This window comes from Cygnus olor, chromosome 2, assembly GCF_009769625.2.
Source record: "Cygnus olor isolate bCygOlo1 chromosome 2, bCygOlo1.pri.v2, whole genome shotgun sequence".
NCBI classification, from domain to species: Eukaryota; Metazoa; Chordata; class Aves; order Anseriformes; family Anatidae; genus Cygnus; species Cygnus olor.
This window is the reverse complement of record NC_049170.1, coordinates 152,169,215-152,196,767: the sequence shown is the minus strand read 5'-3', so window position 1 is coordinate 152,196,767 and position 27,553 is coordinate 152,169,215. Positions and strand designations below refer to the sequence as shown.

At 35.8% G+C, this 27,553-nt stretch overlaps 1 protein-coding gene across 12 annotated transcripts in view; it reads right to left on the bottom strand.

Moving 5' to 3' along the window:
* EFR3A (EFR3 homolog A) overlaps positions 1-27,553 on the bottom strand; it is an 80,939-nt gene that overhangs the window by 39,485 nt on the left and 13,901 nt on the right. For 8 of the 12 annotated variants that reach the window (XM_040547228.1, XM_040547231.1, XM_040547234.1 and 5 more), the window contains 5 exons: positions 19,105-19,181; positions 17,256-17,383; positions 16,458-16,608; positions 7,542-7,663; positions 3,537-3,686 (listed from right to left, as the gene is read on the bottom strand). In XM_040547228.1, the coding sequence (XP_040403162.1) occupies positions 3,537-3,686; positions 7,542-7,663; positions 16,458-16,608; positions 17,256-17,383; positions 19,105-19,181 (628 nt within the window). Of the gene's footprint in view, positions 1-3,536; positions 3,687-7,541; positions 7,664-16,457; positions 16,609-17,255; positions 17,384-19,104; positions 19,182-23,206; positions 23,392-27,553 lie in introns of those variants that run through there. The other 4 variants (XM_040547225.1, XM_040547227.1, XM_040547224.1 and 1 more) reach the window with 2 other exon arrangements.

The window sequence follows — 27,553 nt, the reverse complement described above, 5'->3', positions numbered from 1 at the left end:
AACATCTGTATGCTGTAAGGTCTTCTAAAAGGAAAAGATCTCCTAGTATTTCAAGACTACTGCAATCTAAAAAATGCAGCATAAAAAAAATAACAGCTCTTGCCTTTGATGAGGTCAGATTTTCAGAAGTTACAACAGTGCTAGCTCCTCAGATTTTAATAATAAGAAAAGCCCCAGGCACCCTGTTAGTTAAGTAATGAGAAATACTTGTACAAATGCACAATGATTAGAATTGTAAATGGCATGAAAATCTGTATATAATCCACCATGAACACCACTTAAACTGCAGCTTTATCCAGCTGCTGTGCCCCTCAATCTCTGTTTTTTCCCCTGTACTGCCTAGACTCTGGTGTAGACATATGGGCATCCTCCTCAGAGCAGAGGAGATACAAATGACAGTGCAGGGATAACTGTCATTCTCATTGCTGTTTTGACACAGATTCCCTAGAACACAGCAGTATTAAAAAGGAGAGGGGAAAAAAAAGATGACAAACTGCAGAAAGCACAGAGCTAACTTGTGGAAGATTTCTAGTTAAAAGGCAGTAAAAATAAATTATTTTTTGCATGTTTGTATATGCAATTCCACAGAAGGGGACTTCTTAGTACTGCTTGGAGTCTTACGCAGAATAGGTTACATGAAAAAATTGCAAACCAGTCTTCCTGGTCTAAAATCTTAGTCTTCAGATTTGCACATTTTAACCATTTGAATGTTCAAAATGATCTTCCATTATCTGTAGGGATCACATTTTGGTTTTGAATTTTAACAGCAGCTAGCTCTCAGTATTTCTCACTGATGAACATTCCATCATTAACAAATGAAAGACAAAGATTATAAAATGACCCCTTTAAATTTTTAAATTAAAAGCAGTTTTTCTTAATAAAGAAAGCATAAGATGCATATTGCAATGAAATGGGTAGGGACTACTCCCTTCATCTGTCCTACCTACCTTCTTGGGGGTGATCTCTGTAAGAAAATGTGGCAACAAGGAGCTGGAAGGAGGGTCATTTTGAAGTATAGAAGTTTCTAAAGCAAACATCTAACCACAGGCTAAAACTGGCTCCGAACAACTCAACAGCTCACAGCTGAGGCTTTAATACCACAAAACCAGTATAGGCCAAGATGGGGTGGGATACATTAAGGAAAACTTGAGAAGAGTAGCTACAGAAGTGTTTGACTATGATTCACAGTTGTTGTTCACTTACCCTGAGAAAAAAATATAATATACCTCTAAACCAGAATTTATATGAACATTAAGTTTAAATCGTTTTAATATACCCTTAAGTCTGTATCAAGTGTTAAAGTGTCCTTATGCCTTAAATAAGGCTGACACTTTTAGCTTTGCAGTTATTGTGAAGAATATGCTACAAACTAACTGAAAACACCCTTTCAATTTCCCATTTCATCCATCCCTTCCACACTTTAGAAATGTGTATAAATGGAGATAATTGACTGTTCTGAATCTTCTAGAAAACGTGTAAGGGGGAAGAAGAGCCTTTCAGGTTTATACTGAAGTATGCATTACAATTTTTTTGGAGTACAAGATTGGAGTGAAGTGGAACTAAGTAAAAAAAGTAGTCTGATTTTAGAATGTTACACAAGCAAATTTGTCTCACAGTCACCTCACTAGAATATGCATTCAGACATGCAGACACATAAACCACAAATACAAGTATCTTTTAAAAATGGTGTTTAAAAATTCAATCTTCAACTAAAAAAGTGTCTCGTGATACATACTCAGAATATTAAGTTAAGCTCTGAAGGTTCCACAAGTAACAATTACACTGACATTTAAGGTAAAGTGTAAATGTGCGTGCTTCAGCTTTAACCAAAAATGGTTATTTTCTGTGGACTTCAGTAGGGGGTATTTTCTAGAATTTCTGCTCTCTCACATAATGCTTTGATTCCATCTGCCAGAACAATATGCTTCTTACTCCTACTCTTCAAGATGCCTCTGTTTGTGCTCCACAAATATGAAGTCACATAAAACAAAATGAGAAATTCTCTAACATCATTCAAGGCCAGCAGATCAAACAATTTATAAATATTGTTTTCAGCTTTTCTGTCATATGTGCATCATATAAGGCCCCTACTTGCCACATGGAAAACCATTAGTCTTTTCTTCTGTTGAATGTGCATTATAGGAAAAGCTTCAAGAAGCCAGTTCAGATACTTAATTAACAGTCGCTTTTTAACAGATTTGTTTTTCCACCACCACTGCATTGCTCAACAAATGACAAAAATGAGTTCTGCAGTAGATATAAACTGATCTGCTTTAAGTGGTTGATCCCAATCCCATCTGAGTAAGTCTTTCCATCAGTAGTTAATTTGGCTTTATAAAGGTTTATAAAGTATGCTTGGAGGCACTGTAAATGGTAATGAAGGAAAGGGTATCTAGAAGCTTTGTAAGAGCAAGCAAAGGCAAACTTGTTCAAACAGCAGGTTCAGAAACCTTTGGCTCTTATTCAGATCTCTCTTCAGATGTAAAATCGAAGTGGTATTTCTGCATGTACTTTGTGGGCCCCAAGTTATATGCAATAAATAGATACAGAATGCACAGACAGACAAATATCGATTTCAGTTATTTAGTTTGAAAGTTTACTTCAGAGAAGAGCTAGGTATCAACAGGAATAAAAGAAAAGTAAAGCTGAGGAATGAAAAAAGAAAAAAAATCTGACAGATTGCAGAAGCTGTGTCATAAGAAAGCATGAAAAGCATGTTGTTATAGGAAGTCTGCTGAACCTACCTGGCAAGTTTTGGAGCAGGCAGGGGTGGACATGACACAAACATTTAGTTTTTTTAGCACAGCTCAAGTTAGTTTTGATATGTGGAAATTTCCCAGTGCTATCATTAACCATATTTTACACCTACATAGTGTTTATGCACAAATACATGGATAAAAATAAAGTGACATTTCTATTGTAAAGTAAGGTAACTGGCATAATCCTCAACATTGGTTATTACAGATGTCTTTTCTGAAAGCAAACCTGGCAGGTAAATAAGCCCAGGAGCTATTGAGAGCAGAAAATATGTGCCTACATAAAAAGAAATTTTCAATCTTCACCTTAAGTACTGTTGTAGACAGAACAGACAGTTGCTACTGATGACTCAACAGGAATTAAACCCTCAATTTTTAAAAAATATAACTGGAAAAAATCATTTGAGTTACCTACAAACTTGTGCTTACTAATCTCTGCATCATATTACAAGAACAGAGTTTACAAATCTTAAAAAGTGAACATGGATATACAACTTCTGGAATGGTTTTATTCTGGCTTCTCTCAGTATAAGTTATATATACAGTTATATATACTTACATAATAAGTTATATATACTCCTATATATAACAAATACAGACAGTTGAAAAGACTTTAAGACAAAAAACATTAACAGCTGTTAAGCAGAGCTGTGTTAGCAGTTTCAAGAACACTTTGACTAGTAAACTGCAGTAGTGATTTCCTCTAATAAGAAAAAGATTAGCATAATAAAAACTAAAAGGTTGCTCAAAAAACACACCAGTGACCACGAATAAAAATACCTGTCAACATCTTCTATTTTCTGCATATTAAACAGCAATGATGGTACTATCTTGTCCATGTGCTGAGGTTCCCATATAGTTGCTCGAAGTTCATCATTAACTGTTTTTCGAACCACTCCCTGAATGCCCCTGATTCCAGCAATTCGGATCCTAAGGGAGGAAAAAAGGAATTATGAAATAAGAGAAGCACAGCACCTTGCAGCATGGCTATCTGCCTATTAGGCAGTAGCAATTATGTAGGGTAGAATTCCATTAAGTTCTCAAAAGCAATAATTTGGAAATTTCTGGGTAAAAACTCATCAACTCTATGGAATTTACTACCCATCAGTTGCAATTTCAACCTACACCAGTGTTGAAAAAAATGTGAAATTAGCACAGCTCAGTTGATGCAAGAGCTACCACAACCCTGTGATCAAGTCCTTAAAGTTAAGTGTAGTTAAGACTGCGGATTAATCACAGATCTTTAAAGATTTGTGGAAGATGACCAGTCATAAATAAACAACAGGAAAACATACAAAAGATAATTCTGTCAGCTTAAGCCTGACACACCAAAGAAACCATCACTTTTATTCTAAAACTGTTTGAGCTAAATTAACAGAGGCTGATCAACATCAAAAGAAGATTTAATGCAACTTCTAAAAAAGACTTAGTCTAGCTATTAGCTATTTTCATTACTTTGTTGAACAAAAAGGAGAATGTGTACAATGAAATGTATGGCAAAACAGTATTTTCTGAAGTGATAACAGTCATTAGGCATTATTATAAAGGCTAGGAGTAGAATTTTACTTATTAAAACCAAGCAGAAGAAAGGATGATAGAGATATCAAGTGAAATAAGCACAGCAAAGCTTTGCTAAAATTTGATTTTTTTTTTTAATGAAAATAAATCCCTCAAAACGGAAATCTTAATTTCACTATGGACAACGTATCACTTGCCTTTGTTCAGTCAAATTCACTACATTGCAACATTCACTAGATGACCTTCCGAGCTGACTTTTATAAATATAAATGTATAAATACCTTAAAACTGTACCTCCCTCTTTTTCATCTATATTTGAACAAATCCACATGCATTCAAATAGGATCCAATATCAGGAATCTAGCCTTTCTAGACCTTTCAATACAATATTAATAGTATTACATGTAAGTCAGAAGAGGAAAGGGATACACAAACAACTAGAAAAGCACTTGCTATTCCTATAGTACAACTATAGCGCAGTATTCAATATTAAGATTCCAATATTAAGAATCTTAAGATTGACATTTAAGACAGAGAGCTTCCAAAATCCCATCACTGAAACATTTTACACAGGCAACTACTGTCACCTACAAATAACTCCAATATGAATTTAAGATGAAGCAACTTTTCTTTTTTTCTTCTTTTGTCAGAATCTAGTTCCTTTTTAGTTATTAATTCTTCAGGTAATCAAGTTTTGCTGATACAGTGGCTTTTCGGCAGGCTCCCCTGCTGAAACGGAAATGTCACTTACAAGGTGACATTCTGTTTCAGACTCAGAAACCTACATTATTGGACTACATGTCTAGATGACGTTCAAGCTCGCATTCAAGTCAGTAAATCCGGTGGAACCTCAAGCTGTGCAGATAAACAACAGCTACAGATGTCCATTGTAGGAGGAGCTGAAATACACCTTAGGCCCTATCAACTACACTGACTTCTTGTGATAACTGCTTCTAGTATGGTAATCTGGAATCACAGCTCATTTGTTCTGCTGAATTACCTCAGTACCTACAGCAAATCTAGTATGACAACTCCAAGAATGACTGGTTTTCATAGAGGGGAGTCATTGTTTTAAAGATCTATTTCAGAAGAGATGCATTCAAACTGTCTACGATGATGTGAAAAAGTTGTATTACTACACATTTCGTTAACCTGAGTAAAAACTCCCACTGACACACATGGGAAAAAAGGCCATGTCTTCTGTATTGGGAGTGTTATTAGCACTAATTTCATGCTCTCTCTCTTGTGCAGGAGGTCAAGAAATGAGGTTTGAGGTACCGAAGGACGGCACAGAGCACCATATTTCACCACATACAGGAAAGATTTATTTCCTCTAAACAAGGCTCAGATAGGTATTAAAGCAGAGACTACATTTAAATCAAGATTGTGTGCAGTCTTACATCACTAGGATTGAATTCCACCCTAAGGGTATATCAGCATTGCAGACTGAAGTACAAGTAACAGTGCAGACTGATAATCCGCAAATCAGAAGATTACCACAGTTCTCTTCCTCCAATAATAATCATACCTTTGAGGTATGTTACTTTAAGGTACCCTTAGGAGTGGTTGATCATACTTGGCAGATGAATGAGGGTTATATCTTATCTTGATTCATTCCATGTTCTAGTTCATTATTAAAATTACATCTCTTTTGTGAGGGGCAACAAAGGTGGAAGAAATTCTAAAAAAAAATACAGAACTGAGCTTAAATCCTAACCTATTATGGAATGTTTTATGCTGAGTTTAATATTTTATTTCTGTTTTAGTTTCATTAAGCCTAAAAGGCAAAATCTCAGAAATCTCTTTAAAACATTTATGAATACTATTTTGCAACTGTCAGCTTCAGGTAAATAAATATACTGAAAGAAACCTAAGTTATGAAGTAGATACACCAGCTTCACCAGTGACACGTGGTTAAGAAATACAGAATGGTTTGGGTTGGAAGGGACATTAAAGATCATCCAATTCCAACCCCCTGCCATGGGGGCACCTCCCACCAGACCAGGTTGCCCAAAGCCGCATCCAGCCTGGCCTTGAACACCTCCAGGGATGGGGCACCCACAGCTTCTGGGCAACCTGTTCCAGTGCCTCACCACTGTCACTGTCAAGAATTTCTTCCTTATATCTAATCTAAATCTGCCCTTTTTTAGTTTAAAACTGTTACACCTTGTCCTGTCACTGCACTCCCTGATGAAGGGTCTCTCCCCAGCAGAAAATCTGCATTACCTTTGGTCTCTGAGCAAAATCTCTTCACTTATTCCCAGAACAATCTGTGCAGCCAACCTGTAAAATCATTCACTGGAATAATATTCCTAAATGGAAACAGGGGAGGCAGGGTGAAAAACATCTGTTGTAAGCATCTATCTTTTTAGAGACAGATCTTTTTAGAGAGAGATGTTTACATCAGAGCCCTGCAAACAGCAACAGGACAACAACTACGATGGCAGAGAATTATGAAAAATAAGGAGGAATGAACCAGAAGACTGAAGGAGGACTGAAATTTGTATTAATTTTCTTTATTCTTAAAAATATAGAATATATTATTTTTGAAAAGACAGTTTGCAGATTTTTGAAACTGCAAACTAAGAAGATCTTTACGCATTGCAGCTAACCTAACATGGGTTGAGTAAGTGTTCAGTGTATGGATTTTTCATAGTTGGCTGAACAATTTAATGTACGGAAACAGAAAAAATGAGTACAGCAGAGATGCGAATCATATAGTCTGAAAAACAAGGTTTTCTCAAATGCTCAGGAGTTAAATACTGACTGACAGTTCCTATAAAGAACAAATCACTAGGTGGAGCTGAAGTTAAAAAAAATGTAGCGTTACATAATAACGTAAAAATTTGTAATACAAATTCATGAAGGCGTTTCAGTTTCGCACAGCATCATACTACAGACATCTAATAAAATTCAATTTTAATGAAAAATTCTCAAATAACAGACTCAAAATATATTTTTGCTATTCATATAAGTAGCCCCATTAGTTTCTCAAATGAGTTATGGAACTTGCACACATTTACAGTAATGAGCAGTGCCTTTCTGGAGAGAATCCATGCAATCCAGCAGGCATCAATCAGGTAAAATTCCACCTGGATATTCTAAAAGTTCTATGTACCTAAGACTCACAATATTCAGTACTAGTTAAAAGTCAGACTTTCATTTTCTTCCAATGGAATGAAATATTTCAACAAATATCATAATAAGAAACTGTATTACAGACTGTAGTCAGCCAGTTCTCTACAATACATACGGTAAGGCACTTACTCAGTTTGTATTTCTGGATCGTGGTCACATGAATGACACATGGCACTGAATCGAGACACAAAGAAGTCATAGCGTCTGTGATATGAAGGCGTGTCTTCCTCAATGTTGGCAAATTTGACAAACTGGAGAACAAAATATGATAAAAAAGCCTTTGATAGCAATTTCCCAAAAGAGGATAATGAATATTAAGCTTCATCTAAGACTAATATAAAATAGTGCATTAAGAAAGAAACCAGATTTTATAGTATTTAAATGTTTAGCCTCAGAGAAAACAAAGTCAAATAGGAGGCTTTTCTTTTAAAAGTCTTTCCACTAGAACTTCATTTAGGTCATTATGATTATTATTATGATGCCACTGCACCAAATAACACCTTATGCAACATGGAAACATCCAACACTTGAATAGCAAATGTCATTAATTCATGCAATCCAAGCAATCCAATGGTACACTTTCACTGGCCGGTTAAGTAGCAACATCCTGACTTATCAAAATTCAAGGGAAATAAACTTGAAAGAGTTCTGTCAATTATATCTTTACAAAGATTTTTTTTACCTTAAAAAAAAAGTCATAGAATTGTAACCAGTCAACTTTAATTCCATTCACAGAAAGAAACTCCAAAAAAAATAAAAATTCCAATTTGCTAACATCTAGAAAGTAACAAAAGGATAAGTAACAATCAACACGGATTTGTCAAGAACAAATCACATCAACACAGCCTAACTTATTCTTCTGACAAGGAAATAGATTTTGTGAATCCAGACGAAGCAGCACCTGCCATATCTTAACTTCAGTGATGCTGTTAACAAAAAAAAAAAAACAAAAAAAAAAAACAAAGAAGCTAGAAAAACATTGTCAAAAGAACACTCCCCATAAGATAGATACAAAAGGGTTTAAAAACATACTAAAATTTTTAAATCATCAAACTGCAATAAGGTACTAAGTGAATTTCTGAAGAGGCCTGTCTGGAATACAATAATTTCTGAGTTTCACTAGAAATTTAGATAATAGAGTGGGCTTATCAAATTTACAAAGAACACTAAGCTGGCCAGAGCTAGAAGCACGCTTTATGCCTGGAACTCTCTAAACTGGAAACAGGACCTGAAAAAAAACAAACCATATCAAAACAATAATTTAGGAATGACAAATGCAAAATACCATTTTAAGGCAGCTGTACAAATACAAGTCAGACAGCTGAATGCAGAAAAGAAACTTAGGATTATAATAAATTGCGTCTTCAATGAAAGTCACTGCTGTTACACTGGCATGAAAAAAAATAATAATAAAACAAACAAACAATATATTGTGATAAGTCTGTATTACCTGTGAGATCTATGAAGAAATTTTTGCCATCTAATTGGCACTAATAAGCCTTAGATACCATACCCAGGTTAAGCATCATAGCTGGAGACACTGACTAACCAATACTGTCCTTCATCCTAGGGATGAACAAAGCTTCAGATAAAACACTCCTGTTAAAAAGACTAAAACATTACTTAGCCTTGAACTCCCAAAAAGATACTAGTCTTACAACTTATCGAAGATATTTGCAAAAATAAAAGAAGTACGCTGTTTTATTTGTTCAGTGGTAATAAGAAAAGCAACAGCAGGCTTACGCTGCAGCAAAGGCTACTTAAGTTAGAAAGATGGGTTTTTACTGTCTAAAATGAAAAGATTGCCTAAAGACACTGTGGATTCTCCATCACTGTAAGTTTTAAGTACAGGCCACACATAGAAGAAAAAAAGGCAAGGAAAGGTTGTCAGGAAACGTTTAACACAGCGCTGATTTTGCCTTGAAACAGAGCAAAGTCCCACTAAGATTGCTCTACTTTTCCCTCCGCAATGTATTCTTCTTACCAATTGCTAAGCACAAGCTGAGGCGTTTCTTGTATATTTACCAAGATGTAGAAGCTGTTTTTATCATCACGTTACCCACATACATATAGATGAACCCAAAGCACTTCACTATGATCTACAGTATGCTGATTTGTGGAGGTTCTGAGGTAGTGTTCAAGCTGAAAGAGAAATTTGTGCATTCCTGAAAAAAATACTTTCTACTCTGTAACAATCTTTTTTTTTTTTCCTGTTTTAACTAGGACACTTATCCCTTGCAAATACGCTATCAGTTCACCCACAGTAAGCTACAGATGCACTTGAGATTTCTACAGTTTCTAGAACTATATTCCCAGCCATTACTTAAAAAGGTGCAAAACTGTAAAATACTAGCTCATTTTATGCATCTTTCTGTAGAGAATATCTTTTACAGTCAGGTGATAAGAAACTGACATACAGGCAAAAAAAAAAAAAAACAGGTCTTCAAATTCTGCCACCACAGTTTGTGAGTAAAATGAACAGCAACCATGCTGTTTTCTCAATATGGTCAGTTACAAAAGCAATCATTTCCTTCCCAATGGACTCTGGAAAATGCTTTAGTATCTTGTGTCTCACTGGTTTGTTTCACGAAATTGTTAATTACAAAACAGAGGTAGACTTCCTATTTATTTATTTATTAAACTAGAGTTTAATTAGTCGTTAAAATTTAATAAAGCATAAAGTTCAGGAGGAAAACAAAGAGTAATATGACCTTAGTATTTTTTTAAACATTCAAGTCTACAATTGATTCACATAAACTTCCATAAAAACGTGAACAGAACCAAAAAGTTTAAAGAACAGAAAATACTATGGGAGCAGCCATGAGAATATTAACTCATCTAGCATTCGGTATCAGCAGGAACAATCTAAATATACATGAAGACTTATCTGATTGACAGGATCTTCAAACATGAAAACATAATACAACTCTAATATCTTTTGCTAAAAGAAAGATTTATTGTATTAAGAAATTGTTTTGTCAGAATAAATGAAGAATTTAGGCCACAAAAGTTTCCCCAACTCTCTCTCCGGAGATTAATCCTGCATCAGAATGTAGCTTTGTAGCAGGGATGAAAGTACTTAGAATTTATGCCCCTCAAAATGAAACTAACAGTAAAATGTCCACAAAGGGACAAAAAATTTTTGATTCCCTCCTGTACATCGTAACAATTTCACCCACTGAACATAAAGCACTTCTGAAATCTATTCCAGGATTAGCATTCAGGTGACTGAACATTTAGGACACTGGAAAGCTAACTGTCATAGGGCTGTTTTGAGTTGCACTGTCATGAAACAGAAATGCAAAGTTCTCACAGCACACGTTAGTCTACACTCTCTGCTTGCCTAGCAGTGATGGTCTTTAGAAGTTACTGTTAAATAGAAAATATTTGACCCCTAAGCACCTAAGGTATTTTCAAGCATAACACAATTATAGGAACTGTTTGACTTTAAAAAGGGCAAAACTCTTATGAAATTCCAAGCAATTGCCTGGGATATACTTAAAAGTTTTTAAGGAGGTAAACATGTCATTCAGTCATACTAAATGCTTGCAGTAACACTGATAATTTATGGAAGCTTTACCAGTAGAAGCATCTTCGGCATTGGTATAATACAGAAGGTACAAAAAGGTACTTACATTGCTAATACCTTATTTCCATTAGGTTTGAAACCAATAAAATTCAATCAGCGTAAAACCTTATAAATCTATCCTTATATACAGCAGGAACATATTAGCTATTCAGAAGATACTTGTCCTGGACTGCATCAAGAAAGTGGGATCCTATTACCAGGGAAAAGCAAATTGTGCAAGTCCTTTGAGTAAATCATGCAAGTTCTCAAAATAAATTCCTAAGGACATGATTTCTTCTATAAAATTACGCTGTCTTATCACTCTTAGGTAGCCCATACTTAATAGGCAGAAAAATTAGAAGTAGGAACAGAACTTTTGATACCCTCTAGACGTCTTTAAAGGAGGTCAGCTTTTTGCAGCAGTTCAAGAACTATCAGCATTAATTGTATTTAACTCTGAATTACATTACTTAAAGCATCTATCTGTAGAACGTGTAGGCTGGTTCTGAGCAGTATTTTCTGGTATTTGAGCTTCCCAATTCTGTCTTTAATAGCTTGCAATTTTTTCATGTTTCATTTAGCAGGAGGGGATGATAATGCCAATAATTACCATCTTTTATAGAAAAACTACTGTGTTTCATTATTAGGAAACTATCACATTGGAAAATATCTTGTTTGTGGACCTGTTAGAGTGGGTCCAGAGGAGGGCTACAAAAATAATCAGAGGGCTGGAGCACCTCTCCTATGAAGACAGGCTGAGATAGCTGGGGATGTTCAGCCTGGAGAAGAGAAGGCTGCAAACAGACCTCACTGCAGCCTTTCAATACTTAAAGTGGTCTTATAAAAAAGATGGAGAAGGACTCTACTCGGGTAGATCATGAAAGGACAAGGGGGAATGGTCTTAAACTAAACGGGGATAGATTTAGACTAGACATTAGGAGGAAATTCTTCGCTGTAAGTGTAGTGAGGCACTGGCACAAGCTGCCCAGAGAAGCTGTGGATGCCCCATTCCTGGAGGTCTTCAAGGCCAGGCTGGATGGGGCCTTGACCAACCTGATCTAGTGGGGGGTGTCCCTGCCCATGGCAGGGGTTGGAGTTGGATGATCTTTAAGGTCCCTTCCAATCTGAGCCATTCTATGAGAGGCTAATTGCCTCTTTCTGTACCTTTAACTCCTGTATAAGACAGATCAGGGATTCTAGAGATGAAATACTTCATTGTATTCTAGATCACTACTAGTACATAATTCCACATGGATACATGGAAGGAAAGAAGGATCTTGTAATACAAATAAGGTGCCATGCATACTTCCAGATTAGTATGCTAAAGACAAGCAAGACCAACAAATCAGTACTCTACTGGGAACATTAGTTCTGACATTCTTTAATTTCACAGTCTTGACATTTTAAATATTTATGTGTGCATGCACTTCAGTTCAGCCAAAAACAAGTGTTATCATAAGCCAAAACTAACAAATATAAAAATCTCGTTGCTCTATCAGACACTGGCTGGTCACTTTTCCACCTGGGATGCTGCTCATCTTCTTTTAAATACCAAACAAGATGACAGCTGGCAATAACAGTCACCTGCTCCTCCTGCACAGGAAGCACAATGCTGTCACTAATGGCATGATTATTTCACTCATGCCGAAAATAAATCGGCTTTCCAAAATGAAGCGCCCTATCAACTAAAAGATCTAAATTGAATAATTTAGATAAATAATTTAAAATGTGATAAATATGGGGTTCTATACATATATCAACAACTTTACAGATTAATTGAAAAATACATTTTACTATCAAAATACAGATAATTCATCCAGTCAACATTCTGAATTAGCTTCAAAATGGTTTAAAATGGTTAAAAATTCAACCGAGTTGCCTCAACATATTTTAAGATACGTTTTACTAAAGTACAACCCCCATCACTTTTGACCAGCTGATCACTAAAGAAATTTTCTGGACCCTCTCTAAATGAATTGACAGGCAATTTAAAATATTAAAAAAATAAAGTCTCCCTCTTGTCCCCAAAATCTTGACCACAATTTCAAAGATTTTAGAGCTGTACACTATTTGATAGGATGAACAAATTTAATTGATTCTACCCCAGTATAACCCTGGTCTGTAGCCACTACAGATCTAAACAATAGATTTCATTATTTGAACATGAGATGTACAGACATTTTACATGATATTTTGTTACTGAAATTCTGCAAATTGGATAGAGAAATTTAGTATTTCCATACGTTTCTAAGTAATAAATGTACTGCAGTCAGCTTTCAGATTCTATAATGCTTAAGCCAAGAAAGTCTCAGCTTTTTTTTTTTTTTTTTACACATTTTTTTCAGTTTCCTCACCAGCATGTGCTATCTTAGCACATGGTTAATAAAAATATCTTCCAGGATAGAAACAGACATTCTGAACTTTATAGACACTGCCAATTTCAAATCCAGTCGATTTCAAAGAAAAAAAATAGAGTTCAAGACATCCACTATTGCATTTCACCTGTTCTCAAGTATCTTCCCGTATAAGTAGATTTACAACTGTGTCATACAAAAATCATTGCTGGTGTAAGAAATAAACTAACGTAATTTACAATGCAATGTAAGCATATAAAAAGTCATAGGAATTAATTTTATATAATCTGAAGATTAGGCACATAAGTACACTAACGAAAAGCAGAAACAACTATTTTTCCAGAACAGTAATCTTCAGCTTTGCTTTTAAAAAAGTAAATTAACTTTAAAAAAAATAAAAAATCAGAAGCCAAAGTGGTGAAAGCAAGTTCTGTGTTTTTTTTTTTTCCCCTTTTGTACGATACAGAGCACCAAATAGAGCAAGCTCTGCCTCCAAAAACCTGAGATTTGCAAGCCAAGGAAAAACCTTGAAGGCAGCAGCAGCTTTCAGATCCTTCCAAGACTTTAAACTACTAGGAATCATTCAGTACACAAATTTGGTTCAGAAGTCAGGGTTTCAAGTGAAACATCACAAGAGTTCTCACAGTTCAAGTAAAATCTGCTTGTGAGGCTGAGAATAAACTGTAACTCAATTAAGACAGTTAAATCTTACTTGAAAGACACAGTCGCCTTTGCATGCCAGTGATGCTCTGAAAATCAGCTTTGGAATGGAAAATAATCAAGATACACTTAAAATGATATGGAAATCATCATCAAATGCTTTCCTTGTAAAGCAAAAAGAGACCATGAATTTGTATTGGTGTGAAATTTAGTTTAATAAAACAACAAGAAATGGAAACTTTCCCAAAGGCTGCCTGACTTTTCACCAGTTTAAAGACATTTACTTTGTATACAATTTATTTTACTCATAGCTCTTCCAGGCAATACATTTCTTCTCCACAGCGGTATATTAGAGTAACTAAAGCATATAAAAACTAATCCAGTTTCTCTTCACCATCTGTACTCATCTTTTATTCCTTCTTAGGGAGTACAGGAAAATCTAAAAGAGGCTAGATGTGATGATAAACTTTCTTCGTGTCTGACATCAAATTTATTTAAGAACATAGCAGGCCAGTTTTCTCGGTAACAGAAAATCTGTCAGTGCCAATACATTTCGCTCCTCTAGAGTTAACACAAGAAGACTATCTTTTCTCTTTCTTGACTACAGAAGGCACCTAGGGAAATAAGCGTAATTAGGTTAAAACAAGTCTCTGGAATACTGTTGAAAAGCCATATACTCACTCTCTTCTTCTTACATAATTTAGTATCTTATTTAGGATTTTTTTCTTGTTGTTATTTTGGTTACTGAGTACAACAGAAAAACAGAAGTTATTTCCCAAATTAGGAATTCCATTAATCCACTTTGCACATAAAAGGCCTCATTAGGAACAGACAGGGATATCAAACAGATGACCATAATGTGAACTTCTGTTCAAGAGCATATTCTTTTAGAAGAGATGCGGGCCTTGTATATTAAAGTGGAGGTTTACAGTAACTGTTTACCACTGAGGTTTTCAAACAACTGGAAAGTGACACATATCTTCCATTACGTACCCCAGGAAGCAAGTTCCATAGCTATTTCTTATTTCCCAAAGGGGTCTTGCCCAGCTATTGTTTTTACAAACAAACAAAAAAAATCAGGGTAGTATGGCTCAAAGTTAACAAAAGACACATATATAGAATCACAGAATGGTTTGGGTTGGAAGGACCCTAAAGATCACCTAATTCCAAACCCCTGCCATGGGCAGGGACATCTCCCCCTAGATCAGGTTGCCCAAAGCCCCATCCAGCCTGGCCTTGAACACCTCCAGGTATGGGGCATCCACAGCTTCTCTGGGCAACCTATCCCACTGCCTCACCACTCTCACAGTAAAGAATTTCTCCCTAATATTTAATCTAAATCTACCCTCTCTTAGTTTACAACCACTGCCCTACCACTAGGCTCCCTGATAAAGAGTCCCTCTCCAGGGACATACATGTATGTATTATGCATATATATAAATATATATAAAAATATAATGTGTGTGTATTCGATTACCACCAGTAAAACTGCCCTGTTAGTTTGGTGTGCAAGGAGACACTACTTCCCCTCCACCACAGCAAGAACCATCTGTGTTCAACTATAGTAAGAAATTCTACTCCAGAGTAGTATCACTAATATATACACCTTCCTGTCTCTCTGAACCACAACTCCATTTAATTCCACCAACTGGGAATCATGCCCAAAGGAAAGACTAACATTTTTATAGAATCCAGAGAACCCACACACTGCTAACAATGGCAATGTATGTATAATGCATGCATTACTTCTTTACTCATGTAAAAATAATCACTCTAGGTGAAAGCAGTCCACATCACCATCCTGAAATTTCTCAGAACCATGCTGTACTGCCTGGGAAATACAATGGTTATAGCGAAAGCATCAGAGAACTATAATATTAATTGCATCCATCCCTTTATTTAGGGAAACTGATCTCCAAGTCTTCCCTTTGATACTTTTAGTTTTGCCTTTCAAGCCAGGACGTGGACCCTGAAATACATAAGCTAAAAAGTTAAGAATAATGAAGGCTTTTGCCTCCTGGCTACTTTTCAACTACTACGAGTCTTTCTCCATAGTGTCAGTGCCGTGGAGAAGGATGTTACTTCCTCTTTCTCTCACCACTTCTCTTGTTGCTGAAAGCAAGAAAACATTGTCTTTCCTACACCAATGGCTTCAGGAGGTCTGTTAAAAAGATTCAAAATATGAATTGACAGAACAGCTTTTCCATTTCTTCCAGAAGAAGTTATTACCACAGAGAATGAGCCCAAGCATCAAAAGAGTCTTAGAGACTAAATGGGAACACGTTTTTCTGGCTCCATCTGGTCTACGTTCTGTGTTTAGGCCCAAACAGCATATCATTCCGTTCACAGAATCTTCTCAATTCATGTTCAAATTGGAGATATTTTGTGAATTCTGGAATTATTTTGCCTCAGCAAACAAGCAAAGACTTACTCTGATTTCAATTAGAATCTGGGTTTACTCACAGAATTAGTTCCAAGAACTTGCAACTTTGGTTCTCCTGATTCCAGAAGCTTGGCCACCATATGAAGGAAGCTTTCCACAAATGGCTTTATGCTTTGAGAATGGCAAGCCATTAGAAGTTGGTCCAATGCCTCCATGGCAATTAAGACATACCTGAAAATTAATTGTGGAGAGACTCACAAATATACGTGCTAAGTTTATCATTAGGTCTTTATCACTAAAGTAAATTAGAAAAGAAAGGGTGAAGGCACATCTTTCATAGGATCTAAAAATGGAAGTGAATGGTATTTCTGACTTCTTTTAAAAAAACACAAAGTTTTTAGAAAGAATATCATAATAATTTCTGAGTAAATACAGTTTAATTTTCTATTCTGGCACATTTTGTTTTCAATTATAGACCCTAGCTTTCTAGTATACAATATCTCTACCCAAACCCTGGTATGGAAAACCATCAACTTATCCATCCTCCTGCACAGTGAGAGGACATTCTAATTAAACGAATGAGAAAAGGAGCAAGCCAAACTAGTTAGCCTAATGAATGGTCTTTTATCCATTCTGTGGAAGTTATAAAAATAGCTTTTAACATCATGAATGCCAAAGATGACCCATGATGAATACTGCCTTTCTTTTGCAGTTCTTGCCACTTCTTACACTCAGTAGCTTCCTATGCCATTTCCATGTTCTTTAAAATCTTTCTCTTTTGACTCTGTATCTTACCTCCTAAACTCATCATCTTTGCTCTGACCTAAATGCAGCTACATGTTCGCACCTATTTTTAACGCTGCGACTTATTTCCTTACCCATAGCGATGCCGGACTACATCTCTGCTCAGTCTCTCTGCTAGGTAAGCACCGATTCGATCCAGCTTTTCTGGTGCAGAAACCGCATAGAAAGTCAGCTTCTCCATATCAGCTTTAACAAGACCATCCTAAGGACATACAGAAGTAAAATAAAATAAAATAAAAATCCACAAAAATTATGAAGCTTTTGAAGTATTTTCCTTTTGGATACTCAAAGCAAAAGATCTGAGTCGTACAAACTGGAATACGCTACTCAAAATATGTAACTTTTAAACAAAATTGTCAACAGCTAAGCTGCAAAAATCAACAACTTAAAAAATTACGCAAGATATTTTTGAAATAAATGAAGTAACTTCTCCCATCATTTGGGGGGTGGGGAAGGACAGACATGGGATGGACACAGACAAGTATTCCAAAAGCAGGTATTTACTGACCTACATTATCAGTGCTGCGACACATTTTCCCCACTGGTACAATGTCACTTTTTCTTCTCCCATTACCCCCCAAATGTCATCATATATCTGACGGATAATTCTGAAAAGTTGACAGTCTATGCAAAAGATTTAAACCATAATCTTGTTCATTTTTGTCAGTGTCATATTTTGGACAAGGCTGACACATAGGGTACCCGAAGGCTAATTTTTAGAACAGGATCAGGCAGTAATTAACAAATTAGTTACACATACCCATTTAGTCTGAACTGTGATACAGACATCCGTAGGTGAGGTACTACAGGTACTAACTACAACTGTCAGGTAAGAAGAATAAGGCTTTTTTTTTGCCTTTTTTCTTTTTTTTTTTTGCTGTAAGTTTCCAAAACATTGTCTTTTTCAAACAAGTTACTGAAGCTTTAAAGACAGTGAGTGCATTTTATCAAGTCTTCTAATATTTTAGACAAGGCTTCAGTGAAACATCTGAGGCTGGCTTGTGTCCTACACTGAGCCAATGAGTATTAACACAGGTAGAGACTAAGGAGTAACAGTTCAGAGCCACCAAGTGAGACTACAGCTCTACTACAACTGTAGTTACTTGAGGTGTTTCTATACCTGTGTCAAAACAAGTAGATTAAAACAAATATATAAAACCATATGGGTCCATGCTGTCAGTGTACTGTATAAATGGAAATAACTGTATTTGAAGCCAATAACACACATTAACATAGTAACTAACACTCAGTATCAATACACTTCTTTAAAATTCTTAAAAAAAAAAAAAAAGTAATTTTAAAGCCCACATACTCTATAAACCAAACCTTGTATGAATGCTGACTGCTCTGCTCACTTATACTATTACAAAAGATAACAAAATCTGGTAACATTTAAAAAATACAGCCGCATAAACATAAGCTTTTGATTACTTTGAACTATCACATGATTATGTACAGATATATACAGAATGTTAATTGTACATAAAATAGCTATACACAAATGTTAATACAGAAACTGTTTCCAGAGAATAATAGTTGGGCTTTAATACAGCTCCAAGATTGTTCAAGTGAAATGTTCATACCTGCCAAACACAGCAAAGGAAGTGTTCATGGTTCTAAATCGTTATGAAGTTAAGTGCTACCTCTGCTGCAGCATGCCATGTTTAATTAAACCTCTATTTACTTGAACAAAACATATTGGTGGTTTTTTTTCAGTACGTGATGCCCTGCTTTGAAAAGGGACTTGGACAAGATGATCTGCACCAGTCCCCTTCCAGCTAAATTCTTCTACCAATCTCTGTTAAAGATACAAAGTATTAAGACAGAATTTACTGTGAAATGAGAAAAAAGAAATGCTAAAGCATTAGCTACTGAATAGATTTTCAATAACCAATCCCTTTACAATTTTAAGTCCTCACTCACTTTTGGATCTTCAGGAAATATGTTATCTACCAGACGCTTGTAGCGAGGTCGCAAAGCAGCACAGCAACAGCACACTCCTGCAGAGAGATTTATCCAACAGAATTTAGAACAAAATTTTAGGAACTCTGATAGCTTCATTCTAAGTGAGTAGCCAACAAGCAAGGGGGAAAAAAAGGAAAAGGGGGAAAAAAAGGAAAAGGGGGAAAAAAAGGAAAAGGGGGAAAAAAAGGAAAAGGGGGAAAAAAAGGAAAAGGGGGAAAAAAGGAAAAGGGGGAAAAAAAGGAAAAGGGGGAAAAAAAGGAAAAGGGGGAAAAAAAGGAAAAGGGGGAAAAAAAGGAAAAGGGGGAAAAAAAGGAAAAGGGGGAAAAAAAGGAAAAGGGGGAAAAAAAGGAAAAGGGGGAAAAAAAGGAAAAGGGGGAAAAAAAGGAAAAGGGGGAAAAAAAGGAAAAGGGGGAAAAAAAGGAAAAGGGGGAAAAAAAGGAAAAGGGGGAAAAAAAGGAAAAGGGGGAAAAAAAGGAAAAGGGAAAGGATGTAGCTGGTTGTTACGGCTTGTTACATTCAGCACTTACGCAAAATAACAGTAATTGAAAATGACTGGGAAGTCAAATAAGTGAAGTTATTATAATGCAATACATGAGAAAATATGCACACATGTTGGATATCAGAAATGCACCTGTCATCAAGCCATACTTAAAAATATGCAGAAAGATCAAGAAATTACAACTATTTCTTCAGTGCTCTATCTTCATTCTAAATTATCATTTCAAAACCTAACTGAAAACATGTTATGTCTACTCCTCTTAAAAATCCAGAAATAAGATCTTCATTGCATTTTACAGGCAACCATATAAAATGCTATAAACTACAATTTACAAAACAAATAATCCACTTCATTATCCCACTATTTTATTTGGCATCAGAAAAAAAGAGTCACTTGAAGTGAAGAAAGGTATTTTTCTGACCTCATTTCTATTCTACTCTGATACTGTACTCATACAATGATAATCAGAACAATATATGTAACTTGTAATTCTATTAATTTAAAAAGATACTCTAGGAAGACAGAAACTTATGAAGTACGTTTTTTTCTTTTCTTTTTTTTTTTTTTAATCTAGGATTCAGGACTACCAGTTCTTTGGAATAACTCCAGTTTGTATTAAAAATAATAAATAAAGTGGAAAAAAAAATGAGCACTAAAAAAAAAAAAAGGCTTCCAGATATCTATCCCATTCTTTTGTCAGTGCAGTGCATTCCCAAGGAATGTGTTTTGACAAATCCAGTTTTAAATTTTTCTGTGGAGATATTACCAGACTCATTCACTAGTCACATCTCAGATCAACATTAAAGCAGCTTTGATGTACAGGAGCCACTGAGCTGAAACTATAGCAATAATATACTGTATAATAATATACCAAGTCTGTATGAGGATCGTAAGTAGTCTTTCTAAATCTCAATACCTACAGCATTCACAGTAGCTAAGTATCTTAAAAATACCTCATGAAAGATACCCATTTATGTATGCAAAAATCATAAAACTTTGCTCAAAATAGTAAAATTTCCAAAGGTTAGTCACAGCCATTTCAAAATAGAGAAAAGAATAAGGGTTATCTTGGGGATAACTGTTGTTTACAATATATCTGAAAAATTTTCAGCCTGCTAAGAAGTATTAGACAAATATACCAGGATTTGATATTTCTTTACTTAAGATATCCAAGAAACTATAGTTGTTTGGAATCATATTTTTCAGAACATCTGAGAAGTTCAAGACTAAGAGTTCTGCTGCTGTACTCTTTTATTACAAGACTCTACATGAGTAGACTTTGCTTCTCTATGCCACCTGCTTTCTGATGATATTTTTTTTTGCAACAAAAACCTGAATTCTACTCAGTCTGACAACTTCACTCTCACAATTTATTTAACCAGAAGCAATGATGAGAGGTAGATCTATGATTCTGAAAGTAGACCTTGACTCTAGGTTCTCTTTGGTGGTCTTTTAACTCAATTCATGAATTAGAGAGTCTAACATCATCACTAAGAGGAATGCAGAACTACGACCTCAAAACAGAACTACGAAAACAAAAAGCACTCAAGCAATAAACAACTGCAATATTGGGGATTTCTGTGTGAAGCAGTACTTTGTTACTGTTACTATATCTATTTCTACTGACATCTACTCACAGAGGTCCAATCAACATGAAACTCTATATTTACACAAAAGATGTAGGTACTAAGTAGATAAAATCAAAACTTATTTCAAATGCCATTAGAAAACGTAGCTATCACCGAATCAAGAGGTTAAAAACCTGCTTGTCTTAAAACAGATCTGATTCAGCTGTAGGAATTTCTTCTATTGACAGCAATGTTTTGTAACATTTCAAAATCAAGTAAAATCATAGGAAGGTAGGAGTACCTCTTACGCGTTTAGCACTTGACATTATTGTGAAACTCAAGTAAATCATCAAAATAAAACTTTGTTGGATGTTTTCTTTGAATTAATTTATTAATTTATTTGAATTAATTAGAATTAGATACGCAGCTCAACATCTGTCTCAACACTCTTTGTCCTTGTGTCTTCCTGCCTCACAGACTACTAACACCGGCCCCAGGTAAATGCTGTGTTTGATTAGTATTAGTTACAACAAAAAATTCTTACAGTATAGTGTAGTACAGGATTTTTCTGCAGATATCTGAAGTAAGAACAGAAGATATCGTAACACGCTTTTAGTTAGTTTCTCTCCCAGTGACAGGAGAAGAAAATTCTTGCAAAGAACTACAATGTAAGTTTACGAAAGGTATTTTAGAGCTGTGGTAGTTACATACATTGAACATAAAACCTGGATACAGTCACTCATTAGAGAAGGGTGAAATATCAGGTAACAGAGGACCAGCTCATTCTCCCAGCCTAACCAAATGGTTTCAGTTAATGGAAACTCAGCGGTGTTCTAATACTGCTCTTCAAATTTATGGCACAGAGTCAATTTTAGATAAAAAAAAGAAGAACAATATGTTTATTACAAAAGATTTGAAAAAATTATCTTTACCCCAATTCTGGATTTTCTATAGTATCTTTAAATTGCTATGTATTTAATCACAGTACAGTTTACAGAGAAAAAGAAATTTCAAAGCACACTACCATCAATAAAATAAAAACTAAATGAATATGAATTGAATTATAAGATTTTTCCTGATTAAACAAAACATTCAGATATTAGAAAGCTAGAGCTAATCTATCAAAGTTTTCAACCTCAGATTATTTTTTTGAGTAAGGAAATTTAAACAGAACTCTATCAGAAAAACTAAGAGAGAGGGTCTCCAAAGAACGGAAGGAAAAATACAACCAAAACAATTAACAGTCATGAGACAGGTTTAGTGGGAAAATTATTTATCATTGCTCAGCATTTTGATAATAACCAGGAAATATTAATATAAACATATGTAAGAATATATAAGGTATAAAAATTATGAATAAAAAAACATAGAATAACAAAGTGTTAACAATAGATTGAACTAAACAATATTTAAAATGAATAAATAAATGTTTCAAGATTTCACTAAATATACCAGGAAAGATGAATGCTTTAAAAGATAGGGAGAAGCTAAGCCATTGAAAATTGATTATATCTTAGATGCACATTTAAACATGATGAAATTGATACAAATAAACAGATTTACCTCACACATATAAGCTGTTTTGCCACTAAACAGCGTAAAATGAACCTGCTCCAGTTTAAGCGTTTTTTCACCCAAACTGCTATGACAATTTCCTTCCAGTGTCAGGCATAATTTGCATTTTAACGATCCCCCAGCGTTAAGCCATTTTATACAAGTAAATACGAAGGTTAAAGCCTTCTACAGAGAAGTTCATGCTTTTATAGGTTAGTCAACGTAAAAGTTTTAAACAATATTGATTTTTATTTCAGCAACAGTGGGATTTTCCACATTTAAAAATGCTAAAAGAACCCCATAATCTTGATTTTTCATGTTAAGACTGTACATATTTATCAGCCATAAGGGTATTTCCTTCTACACACATCTATTCTACACAATATCAATAAGAAGAAATAAATAGTCTACTTAATCAGAAAATGGTAATTTCACCTACCCAAACACATACATGGTCTCGGTTCTAAAGCAGAATTATAATCATAGGCTTTTTCTTGCTCAACAGTTGGAACTTGAACATACTGCCTCATCCTGGGTAGGATTTCACTCCCCGGGATCTCTGTCCTTTTTAAGAAATTTGCGCTCTCGCACTAGCACAGAAGCAGTTACTTCCCGCGGGGGCTCTGCAACACTGTAAGCTTATCTGATTAGCTCTGTGACATCTACATAAAGCCAACAAACACATGAAAAACTTCAGTATCAGATTCTGTTAACGAGGCCAGGCACGAGAAAAGAAAAAGAAAATATATATTGTCGACATGGGATTCACAGCTCATCAAGGGAAACTGAAGAGAGCCAGGTCCATCACTTAAACTTCCCTGGAACATGTAGGTTTTTGTTTTTGTTTTTGTTTACTTCTGTGACTACCAGGAAAAGTATCAGTATAGTATCAGAGAAACCTGTGTTCATTCAGTTGCCACATATCACTGTAGATGTAATTATTTCAGGAAAAACATACTCCCTTGGTCTTGCTGAAGAATGACCACAAAAGAATTATTTAAGACAGACTGCTAACCAAAAAGGCTTTTTAAACAGAAGGGCTTCAGATTACAAAAACACTTCAAATATAAATAGGTTAATGAAATTAACATTATCTCTAATAAAACCTCTGAATTTAAGCAAGGGTTACAGAATTTAACTCCTTAACATTCTTACTTACAAAGAGTATGATACATCAAGGAGAAATTCCATTTTGAGTTCAACAATTCTGAAGTTGAACTTCCCACTACTTTCCATCATTTCCTTGTTTTATTTCCTACTTTACATCCACTTGGACAACACACACAGGATTTTCATATAGTTTAAACAGCCTGAAAATTGAGGTAGTTTTTCTTAAGTTCACAAATAATAATTTCTAGTAAATAATAATTATTACAATTCTAGAGGTGATAAGCTACTCTTTACTGCATGTAAATTGAGAGAAAACACTGAACTATTACCACATAGCTTACTAAAGAAATCCTACACTGTGAGCTAGATAAATGCACATGGCAAAGAAGTTTTATGTCAAAAGCACTTGTCTAAATGTTCACTGCTGTATCTTATTCATGTAAAAAAAAAAAAGAAACTTGAAGCTGGCTTTTGACATCAAGCACCTAGTTCTCTCCATCAAGTTTAAAACAGCCAAATTATTTTCCTCTATCAAAACATCAGCAAAATAATTGGACTGTACTATTTATCTTATGCTAGAATGTCTTCCAAGCATTCACTAATACTGCTCTTCTAGCCGTAGAACGTTAACAACATGAAAAAATATCCCATGTTCACTTAATGAATATTTTTATTATGTGTCCAGCTTGGATATGGTCATTCGGATTTTTATTATCTCTCAAGACTTTCCAAAACCTCTTGTTCTTTCAAGAAGTCTAATTAACATTAAAGTCTGTGTCTACAGATGAATGTAAATTTTGCTATCATCAAGACAAAAACTGAACAGTATTGAAATTACATCTGGATGCTCAATATACTAAAATACAAGTATGTAAAAATAGAGTGCTTTACTTTTATGTAATAAAATTTTGTTTTGGTTATTTTCTTTTATCTGAAACAGTAAATATACGCAAACAAATTTGTTTCAAATATAGGGGAAAGTGTGCAAAATAACACCAACCACTACACTAACTACACCTGGCTAGTGAACTGTTAGTATCAGTTGATGCATTTAATTCAGAGCTAAAACTATTTTCAAGGACAATCCCCATCTGCTACTAAAACAGTTCAAATACTTTGGAAGAAGGAAATTATTCTGGCCATATAAGGAAGTTAATTAAAAATATTCTTCACCTTGCTATAAAAAGAAGAAATGCAATAAGGACACGCTAGTCAGCCACTGCAGCGTCCCCCTGATGCGCTTTGAGGGAGAACAGAGGACTCATCATGGAGACAGACGAGGTCCCATCCCCCAGATCAACCTCTCCTTTTCTCCACCTCTTACTCACTCTTGTGCCATTTGCCTTCTAAACAACCATTTTCTAGCCCCTCTCCACTAAAACGCTGCAAAGAAAAATTCTATCCAATATTCAGGTTTGGCAATTGTATATTTAAATATATATCTCTCTATTTTGGTGCTCAGTTAATTTAAAAGAAATTCAAAAGAAAACAAAACAATTTTCTCCCTAGACTATATTTTTACAGTAAAGCTAATTCTGGTTTAGTAAGAGTTCAAGATGTGTCCTTCTATAGTTGAATCAACATGGAAATATGTACAGAAAGCTACAGTAAAAAGCATGCAAAAATAGCTGGAACATTAGCTTTCTGTGAAAACAAGAAATGACAATGCACATCAAGCTACTAGCAAGAAATAAAAAAAATAATCTAGTTAAATAAAGCTTACCACTAAGCTTCTTCAGTGAACTTTTCTCTTCAGAACCATTAGCAATTAAAACAAATCCCCAGGGACAATATTATCTTTGGGACGGTGCGTTTTAAAGACTTTTAATCCATTAAAAAGAAGTTTTCCATTACAGCAACTTCTCTGGTTACATTCTTTTTCACAAGTTCCGCTGCCTACAGTGTTTCCATACAGTCTCTTCTTTCTCCCACCTTTGTTGTTTTCACATTGGAACTTTGTTTTACTTGCTCATTTCTGTTCTCTTCAACACCGCCTCTTCTTTTCTTACTATGAGATACTACCAGAGCTGTCTATTTTTAAAATGTTATTAACAACATCTAAAATTAATCTGGTCCCAGTGAAAGAAGCTCTCTGACTTACAATGCATTTTGCCTCTTAGTTCTTGCTGCTACTTATATTTCTGTTGGCCACAACAAGGTCATTTACTTCTTATCAATAAAACAACTGAAAAGGGAAATTTTATCACTCCCACTCCAGAAAACACAACTGGAAATACACATCTGTATATATCTCCTTGACCCTTCCCCATCACAGCTGGCACTGATAACACGTACACAGTAAAAATATTTTGGTCAAGTACAATTTTCATTCCTGCTTTCAGTATGGAGTTTGTGGGCAGGAAACGAGTTCTGGGGGATAAACTCAGCGAAGGAGGAGAAAAGAGGTCACGATACTCCTACTTACAAACAAATATTGATTTCATAGCAAGGTGTTTCATAAACCAGTATAAAGTGGGGATGTATTGGCCTGCATGTACTTGTCTGCATTATAACTACCTCTGGACAATCACAGAACCATAGCATAGTTTGGGGTTGGAAGAGACCTTTAAACCCATCCGGTTCCAACCCCCCTGCCATGGGCAGCGACACCTCCCACCAAACCAGGTTGCCTAAAGCCCCATTCAGCCTGGCCTTGAGCACCTCCAGGGATAGGGAATCCACAGCTTCTCTGGGCAGCCTGTGCCAGTGCCTCACCACCCTCAGAGTAAAGAATTTCTTCCTTATATCTAATCTAAATCTTCCCTCTTTTAGATTAAAGCCATCCCCCCTTGTCCTATCCCTACACCCCCTGACAAAGAGTCTCTCCCCAGCTTTCCTGTAGCCCCCTTTAGGTACTGGAAGGCCGCTGTAAGGTCTCCCCAGAGCCTTCTCTTCTCCAGGCTGAACAATCCCAACTCCCTTGGCCTGTCTTCACAGGAGAGGTGCTCCAGCCCCTTGATCATCCTTGCGCCTCTCCTCTGGACTCATTCTAACAGGTCCATGTCCTTCCAGTGCTGGGGGCCCCAGAGCTGAGCACAGGGCTCCAGGTGGGGTCACATGAGAGCAGAGCAGAGGGGGACAACCATTTCCCTTGCCCTGCTGGCCACAATGCTTTTGACCACCTTGCTTTTTGAATCACCTCCCCTACCACCTTGTTCCCACATTGCAGCAGTTATGGAAGGAACATCATCTAACCTGGAAGACCATTCTGCAGGAGATGGCGTTGGTTGTGCTTGAAGGAGAGGAAGGACACAATGGCAGGCTTGGTTAAAAGCCTGAAAGGTAACTGGAGAAGCAGCAATACGACCTGTCACCAAGGTGGCCAAGAGCCTCTAGCAAAAAGCAGCTGAGGTGTGTCGGTGCAAAAATTTTCCAGGAAGGCTACTGTTTCCCTCTGGAACCTTCTAATCATCCTTCTGGTCAGCCATGATCACATGCACTACAGGTAAAAATATTTATCTATGCACTTGGCTAAATGCCTCGACAAGCTTTGATGACTGACTGCTACTTAAGCCCAGACTGCAGAGTCCCTCCCAGATGCTCAAGCTGCTCATACCTTTCCATCCCAATCCGAGCTCCAGACAAGACAGACAGACCTTCCTCCATGTCACTCTCCCTACTCCCCGTTCAAGTTCTAAATGAGTTTTTTCATGCTTCCCTGGACACAGCCCTCACC